Source organism: Solanum dulcamara, chromosome 2, assembly GCF_947179165.1.
Source record: "Solanum dulcamara chromosome 2, daSolDulc1.2, whole genome shotgun sequence".
NCBI classification, from domain to species: domain Eukaryota; kingdom Viridiplantae; phylum Streptophyta; class Magnoliopsida; order Solanales; family Solanaceae; genus Solanum; species Solanum dulcamara.
The window spans coordinates 78,736,467-78,745,852 of record NC_077238.1 but is presented as its reverse complement, the minus strand read 5'-3'; the positions used below and the strand labels follow the sequence as shown (position 1 = coordinate 78,745,852).

The 9,386-nt window shown below is 29.6% G+C and overlaps 1 protein-coding gene across 1 annotated transcript; it reads left to right on the top strand.

The window, feature by feature from the left end:
* Nucleotides 1-3,989: 3,989 nt before the first annotated feature.
* On the top strand, nt 3,990-5,389 carry LOC129877836 (gibberellin 3-beta-dioxygenase 1-like). Its single transcript, XM_055953375.1, has 2 exons — nt 3,990-4,487; nt 4,691-5,389. Exons 1-2 carry the CDS (start codon nt 4,006-4,008, stop codon nt 5,259-5,261), a joined length of 1,053 nt encoding a protein of 350 aa, XP_055809350.1. The 5' UTR covers nt 3,990-4,005; the 3' UTR covers nt 5,262-5,389.
* The last annotated feature ends 3,997 nt before the right edge of the window (nt 5,390-9,386 follow it).

The following is a 9,386-nucleotide window of genomic DNA, read 5'->3' as shown; positions in this document are numbered from 1 at the left end:
AAAAGGTTGGTATCTCATGTCTTTTGTATTTAATAATATATTATAGATACAATAATTTATTTTTATATATTTATTATTAATTAATGCAATAAACACGTGTAAATCACGTACACTTGACTAGTATTATTAAACGTAAAAAGTTCCAAAGTATAAAGTTGGATTACCATTTTACCCCTATACTTGATTAAAATATTTATAAAATATCTAATTAATTAAATAGTAAGTGATAAAATTTTAATTAGTTAATTATGCTTTGTATGAGAGACTTGGGTTATATGTAAGGAAAAATTACCAAGGAAAATACTTTTTAATAAATAATTACTGATTTTAGCGATAGTTTTTATTTATTATCATCTATAGCAATACATAACAATATTATGATATATCTGCCATGAATTAAAAGTGAATTATGCATGCAATATAAGTGTATTATAAGTGTTTTAAAATATATTATACTTGTTTAGTAAGAAATTGACATAATATATTATAAGTGTATTAAAGTGTATGATAAATATATTATCCATGAATAAAACTTATATTATATACAACAACAACAACAACAACAACAACAACCCAGTAAAATCCCACAACGTGGGGTCTGGGGAGGGTAGAGTGTACGCAGACCTTACTCCTACCAAGGTAGGACGGCTGTTTCCGAGAGACCCTCGGCTCAAAAAAGACATAAAGACATAAAAAGGGGGGTCAGATAAGGTTAAGAAATTCAAAGCGCTATAGGAAAATAAATAACGAACGCATCACAGATAAAATAGAGTAATCACAAGTACTGAAAGTAATAAATAGTAACAGAAATAGCAGAAATGAGAGCACAAGGAATTGTAATGTGCTAATGCGCCTACGAATAGGGAAGAATAACGAGACTATGTACTAGCCTTCTACCCTAATGTGGGTCCTCCACACCCTCCTATCTAAGGTCATGTCCTCGGTAAGCTGTAACTGAGCCATGTCCTGTCTAATCACCTCTCCCCAATACTTCTTCGGCCTACCCCTACCTCTTCTGTAACCATCCATGGCCAACCTCTCACACCTCTTCACTGGGTCATCTGTGTCTCTCCTCTTCACATTCCCAAACCATCTCAGTCGCATTTCCCGCATCTTGTCTTCCACCGAGGCCACTCCTACCTTGTCCCGAATAGCCTCATTTCTAATCCTGTCGCTCCTGGTGTGACCACACATCCATCTCAACATTCTCATCTCGGCAACTTTCATCTTTTGAATGTGAGAGATCTTAACTGGCCAACACTCTGCCCCATACAACATAGCCGGTCTAACCACCACTTTGTAGAACTTGCCCTTAAGTTGTAAAACTTATATTATATGAGTTTTATAAATTATTCTCGCTAATATGTATTAAAATTGTATTAAAACTATATTATAAATGTATTATAAGTGTTCAGTGAAAAAAATATTATTATTATAAATGGTAAATATTTTCTTAATATAGTATATTTACGTAAGTTTCCCTATATGCAATGGCTAATAAGTTATTATGGGACTTAAATGGCCAGAAATTAATTAAAGAATAGACGATAAAAAGAATTAAGTTGTGAATGTGAACATTTACATATTGCATGGTATCAATTTTTTCATTCAATATTTGTTTCTTTTAGCTTCCTACGATTATTACTCATTCATTCATTTCAATCTTTTCGTTTTCTTTCTTTCCCTTATTATAAAAATAGATATTAAATCGATTAGACTTTACCAAAAATGATTTTCAATTGGAAAAATCCTTTCTTTTTGATTAAAAAAATTTCTTTTCATCTGGTGTACCTTCTTATTATATACAATACAATCAATTCATAAATTTTATATTAAATTAACTGATTGATAAGTGTTAAAATAGACGTACCATGATATATGAAAAAAATAATCAAGCATATTAAATGAAAGGAGGGAGTCTTGAAAAAAGGTTGTGGGAGCAAAAGTTTTTTTTCTTTTTACTGTTACGTTTATTGAGTGTCCTTTATGCTTATAGTTGTTTCTTTTCTATGTGCCCGTTTGGATGGACTTTAAGTTGATTTTGAATTTAGCCTTCTTACATACAAATTTTAAAATATTTAAGTTAAATTTAATATTAATAAATTTCAGTTTCTTTCACTATTTACTCTCTTTCTTTTATTGTAAAATCACTAGCAAGAACAATCATAAATTAAAGTTGTTGTCATTTAAAATAAAACTTGGCTTAGACATATATTAAATGATCAATCAAGAAAGGGAGATAATATTGTTCCTGCCTTTCACTAATTTGATAAAATAATTAAGTTTTATTTATCTCAACTTTAATAATATACAAGTAGAAGAAGATAACTCAAATCATCATAAACCGAAACTATATTTTTATAGAATTTATAACATTAAAAAAATGTACATATCGAAACAGTTTTATAGAAGAGAGAAAAAACTAAGTACCTAAACTAATTTCCAAAAGTTACATAATAGAATTAGATTTATATATCTTGAAATCACGTGCAACGCACTGGTCGTAGAACTAATTTTTCTAAAAAACATAATAAGTAAATGTACAAATAAGTGCAAGGAGATTAAATATTTTTAATATATTCATACTCTCTCAACAATCTATTTCTTGAATGGAGTTTCACGTGACTTGTCATCATTCATGGGGATAAATTAAAATATAGTCATCTATAGTATTTATGGTTATCAAAACTTACTAACCTTTTTTTTATTATTATTATTTATTTATTTATTTATTTATTTATTTGTGTGTCTTTAAAGTTATAGATATATAAAAGTAACAAATCAGCACAAAAATGGGCAAGCACGCTAAGTAAGTCGGGCACTACGCCATCAACTCCATTATCATTATATTTGTTTCGCAGAATCATTAACTTTGATATTAGTTATAAATTTAGAAAGGATAAAATAAATATAATTTTACTTTTATTTTTGTTAGTTAAAAAAATTATTTTTAATTGATCCTAGACAATCCTCATCGTCTTTTAAATTTGTGATAAACATATGAATGAACTCACACAAATAAAATTAATATATATATATATATATATAAAATATAATTATTAACAAAGAAAATTCAGATAAACCCTTCTAATTCCGTAGCAGTCTTGTTTCAATTATTAACTTTTGTCCACGTCAAACATATTGAGGAGGGTAACACTTGTCTATTTCCAGATTATCGACCCTATTTAAATTGTATTATAAGCTTAAGATCATCCAAAGCACGATTGCTAGCTATTTTTGTTTTTTCCACAAGTGAAATTTTATCCCATTTAGTAGCGCAATAAGAAATTTTATTTAAGAAGATTTTAAAATATAAAAAGGTAAACAATCAAAGAAATTAAAGGAATTTAATATTATATATATATATAAAAATCTTAATTTTGTATATATGTTATAATTTTTTTACACCATGTGGACTCCGCCCCTGACTCCATCTTTAGTTCTAGTTTGATCATAAATTTAAAAATTGATATTTAAAATTTGAAAATTTAAGTTTTGTCGTGATTTTTGGAAAATTCTGCTATATTTGGAAAGAAAATTAAGATTTTGTGAGTGGAAGTCTGAAAAACTCAAAAATTGACTGTTTTGGTGGGACTTGAAAATATTTGAAAATTAAAATTTTATGATCTAATAAATATATTTTAAAACAGATTTTTAACATCTGATTTAAAATCTAAGTCAAAAAGATATTTAAAGAAATATTTTTTATGTCTAACCAAAAATCTAAGTTAAACATATATTTAAAGAAAAAGTTTAAATGACTGATCTAAAATCCAAGTCAAATAAATATTTAAAGAAATTTTTTTAAATGTTTGATTCAAAATCTAAGAATAAATGGTAACTTAATAATGAGCCAGAATTGAGAACCTACCTATAGACAACATATACTCCAAAAGACCAGTCAATCCATGTGTGAAAATATATTTTTCCTACCTTATATATATTCCATGAAAAAACCATATACTTATCAATACAATATTTGTTTTTTCTCCAAAGTCCAAGATAATGGCCACTACTACTCTCGAAGAAGTTTACAAAGAAAACCCTCTTAGCCCTCAACACATTCTTCCTATAGATTTTCACTCAATCCAAGAAGTTCCAAACTCTCATCTATGGCCTAAAATCAATGATTCCCCAATTAGTGATGATGAAAAAAACAAAAATGTCCCAATAATTGATCTTTTGGCCCCTAATGCTGTAGAACTTATTGGTCATGCATGCAAAACATGGGGAATATTTCAAGTGGTTAATCATGGAGTCTATTTAGAACTTTTTGATAAAGTTGAGTCTCAGGCAAGACGATTTTTCGCTTTGCCTGCAGAAGAGAAGGTGAAGGTCGTGAGATCTGCTAGTGGCGCTACTGGCTATGGCACGGCTCGAATTACGCCATTTTTCTCGAAGTTCATGTGGCACGAAGGGTTCACCATTGTGGATTCACCACTTGATCATGCTAAGGAGCTTTGGCCACATGACTATCAACATTTTTGGTGAGTACACGAATCAATTTTTTTTTACATGAATGTATATAAAGACGATTGAAATTATATGCGTTAACGATATAAAATATATTTATATAAGATAATTTTAGGTAACAATTACATTTCTTTCATGATAAACATAAATTTAATTACGTAGATAATTTGAGATAATTATTTTAAGAAATCACGACAATTTTCTTTGGTCTTTGCAGTGATGTGATGGAAACTTATCAAAAGAAGATGAAAGCTCTATCCTTCCAACTCTGGCTACTCATCCTCAATTACTTACAACCATCTCAAGAACATTTAATTAATTCATTTGAATTTATAGGAGCCTTACAATTGAATTCATATCCAAGTTGCCCTAACCCTAACCATGCACTAGGGTTAGCTCCTCATACTGATTCATCATTCCTAACAATACTCCATCAAACTCATAACACAAAGGGTCTTCAAATCTTGAAAAAAGACCATGGATGGATTTCAATTGCTCCGGTTTCCAATGATGCGCTCATCGTTAACATAGGTGATCTTCTTCATATACTCTCTAATGGTGAATTCCCAGCGGTTTATCATCGAGTTCTTGTGGATCAAACTAAGCATAGGGTTTCTTTGGCATATTTTCTTGGACCTCAAGTTGATTCTATAATTGTTCCAATAATTTCTTCTAAGGATAATGATGGTGATGTTGTTGTACCAAAATATAGAAAGGTGGAAGTGAAAGAGTATCTTAGTCTCAAGGCTAAACATCTTGAGAAGGCATTCTCTTTGATTAGATCTTGATGATCAAGAATATAATTATGTTATAGTATTTTAGTACGTAGCTCAGTTGGTTGACTACGTAAACTTTTATTTAGTAGGTGAGGGTTCGATTCCTCATCTTGTGCTCCGCTCCCCATTTCCCCATCCCCCACCCCTACCCCAATTTAATAAAATGAAATATGATGTTTTTCTAGTATTCATGATTTTTAGTAATGTGATCTTTGGTGTAATACATATATACCGTGAAAGTTGTTTGTAGTTTCTAATCAGTTCTCAAGTAGAATCTTAAATTTTGAAAGAATATGTTTTGATTTTCAATATGTTCCACGCGTACGAGTTTATATTTTTTATGAGTCAAATACGTGATTTTTTTAAATATTAAAGTATGATAGTGAGATTCGAATTCAAAATTCCTATCTACGCATGCACTATAATAACGTACATAGTCATTTTATCTAAAAAAAACTAAGTTATTAATAAAAATACAATTTTCTTTACTTAATTATGTTCTCAACACACACTATATATAAATAAGAGTAGTGAAAACAAAAAATAAATTAATAATAAATACATCAAGTTGAGTCACCTAGGAATTTACTCATTTCCAGCTTGTCATACTATTAGAGCAACATTCGAAAAAGACAACAAAAAGCCTATGAAAAAGAAATCTGTGAAATTGCGTAATTAAATTGAGTTATGTCTTATTTAATTACGTCTAATAAGTCCAAAATAAATCACTTCTGGTCTAGTCTTAGGCAGCTAGTTTATATATCATATTAAGAATTAAATTGAAAAGCTGAAGGATGAGACAAAAATGACCTAGTATTAGTTCAATAACTCCAAAAATGATAAAGCTTCCAAATCCCCTAGCCCCCCTTCTTCCAACCCAAACTACCAACTCTTACAAGTGAGGGTTGCTCAGTTGGTTAAGCACCTCGACCCATGATCGGTAGGTCCTGGGTTCGAATCACACTGGAGGGAAAGTGTGGAAACACTATAAATCCTCCAAAATGGGGGATAAAAAAAAAAACTACCAACTCTAGAAAAATATTATATTAAAAACTAATAATATTTAATAAAGATTTGATAATAAATTTTAAATATTTTTCACTTTAATTAGGATTTATAAAAATTAAAAGTAAAGATAAAATTATGTTTAATTATATTCTTTTGCAAATAAGAGAAGAAAGTATTTTATTTAAATTTTATGATTTGTTAGAGTTCTTAATTAATTCGAGGATGGTTTGATTTGAAATATGAAAATATAATCTAATTGAAATTTGGAATTAAATTTATAACATTAATTTCACATTTGGTAGAATTCTTTATGTCCCGATCGATACTCATATGGTATAGTAATGTCAAATTAACAATATTGGGATTAAATATTAGATTGATACATATGTCTTTCTCTAAAGCTCTTTTCCATAAGTTGCTTAAATAGCCGCGACTAAAATTAAAATTAAAAATTTACCTTGTTTTATCTTAGTTTAAATCAAGCACATACTCTATGTTATATATGTATGTTCCATTTTTTTAATTAAATAAAAAATATATATATAAAAAAAATTATTCAATAAATAATCCCATTACTTAGAGATGTCAATTTTGGTCAGGTCCGACCAACCTAGTCATCTCGCACAAGTTTTGAAATTTGATGGGCCAAGATGGGATGACTCACCATTTCAATTGGTATAAACAACACAAATTTCACTAGTTTATGATCTAATTATATGTCTTTTCGTGAGTCTTTGAAAAAGCAAATTACACTCAGTGGTCATTCGACCAAATTAATTATCAAAAAAATTGTCATTCATTATATAGGCATGTATAATCAGTGTATCATAATGTATATTCAGTGTATAGCTCATGTATAAGTAATCTATATTGTATAGTCAGTGTATAATCATTGTATATTTTCTATGATTTTGGTTATTTTTTATGTAAATAAAATATGGCTATATTTGTTTTAAACTAATTAGTTTATTGTATATATTTGAAATTGTTCTTTTTTGAAATTAGGAGACACTATCTAATTACACAATCATTCCTACCATATTTACTAATTTTTGCTGTAATTTGAAATAATTACATTTTTTATTACTAATTAATAATTTCATATCCGATTTCAAGTCAGATAGATCTAGATATAATTTTTTTGCTACCAGATACACTGAAATAGGGAGAGAGGCGAGCGAGACAGGTCTATTTATGCCAAATATATGTGAATCACATTAGATGCATGTATCTAAATGTATCTGGTGTGATTCGCATGAATCTGGGATACCAGATACGCGAGGGAGATAGAAGGAGGTGAGGAAGATTTGTCTATGTGTTCCAGATACATGCGAATCCATTTGGATAAATATATCTAGAACAAATTACACCTAATTAATTTGACCCCATTTATCCCAAGATACATGTATCTGAACATATCTGGATGAACTAAAATTTATAAAATTCGTAATATTGCAAACTAGCGTGTAACTTAGTAATTAACTCATAAACTAGTGAGATTTCTGTAAGTTACCTTTGAAATTACTATTCATGCTAGAATTTGATCTCTAGAAACATGGGTCAAAATTAGGTTTAATTTTTTTAGATACATTTTATCCAAGTGGATTTGCATGTATTTGGGATAAACTAACTCTCTCGCTCGCCTATTTCCCTATGATATGATATTCCAAATATATGTATCTAATGTGATTTATATATATCTGCTAGAATACACCAACTCTCTTGCTTGTCTCCCTTAAGGGTATAATTATTATATCCTCCTTTCTTGTATGAGTTAACATTTGAAGTTAATATTTATTTATTATTAACAAACAAACACCAAGTTCTTGTTTTTTCCTTATAGCGTTTTGTAGTTGTTCTTTATTATCTTAAGCTTGCCGACACTTAAACTTTTTGTTAAAATTTTATTTTGTGAGACAAAACACAAATACTGCATCTGTTCATTCTCCAGTGTAATGTTTTTTTGTTAGGATAATTAATTATAAAGAAATCATTAGATCAAGGAATAATCTGACAGACCATATAAACAAAACGACAAAGCTACATTTTGCTATGATCTCTAAAATTTACAATTCTACCATATCATTAAGGGGCGAAAATCGTGCTTTGGCAAATGAATGAATCAGATCATGACACGTGATTGAATCGAAATTAAAGATACATTAATCCTTTTTACCTTAGCTCAAGATTATTCGGGGATCACAAAATCGTGTTATAACCAGATAACTCTCATTCCGAATGCCAATAAGACCACTTCCTCAATCCTGAGCATCATTTAACTCAAGAGCCGAAGGATCAATTTTCGGAAACAAACCACATTATAGGTAGAGTGAGGACCCTCGAGCTAATCAATAGTCATCCTCGAGCTCAATATTGGAGCCCAGGACCATGCTACTATATAGATCTTTTAAAATTAGCGTGTAGTTATTTCACACTTAGGTGTGGGATTGACTTTTGGGCTAAAAATAGAGCTTTCGAAGAAGAAGATCAAAGTCACACTGAAAATATATCTACTTGACTACTTCCATTTGTTTTTTATGGTTTTAACGAGACTCTCCACCTTCTCTATTCATGTATTTTTCCTTTCCTTTAATGTGTATAATCTCATTCTTATAATCACTCCCTAATTCACTTGTCTTTAACCTCTTCTTTACAAGTTTCATTGTTAACCAAAAAATAATAATTCAATAAATAATATTGAAAATAATTTATGTATGTCAAAATGATCAGGGGCGGAGTAGCTAGATATTCGAGTATGAATTTGATCGAATTCAATAGCTTTTACTTAAAACAACATATTTATGTTTAAAAAATTTATCAAATATAGTAATAAAAGGACAGTCCGGTGCACTTAAGCTCCCGCTATGCGCAGGGTTCGGGGAAGGACCCGACCACAAGGGTCTATTGTACGCAGCCTTACATTTCTGCCAGAGGCTGTTTTCAAGGCTTGAACCTGTGATCTCCTGATCACATGACAGCAACTTTACCAGTTACTCCAAGGCTTCCCTTCAATTTAACCATATTTGTGTAATATATATTAAGAGTCTGTTTGACCAAACAAGGCTAATGGCTATATAGGCCATATAAAATAAAGTTTAGTTTGGTGATATAATATTATGCTTGATAAAA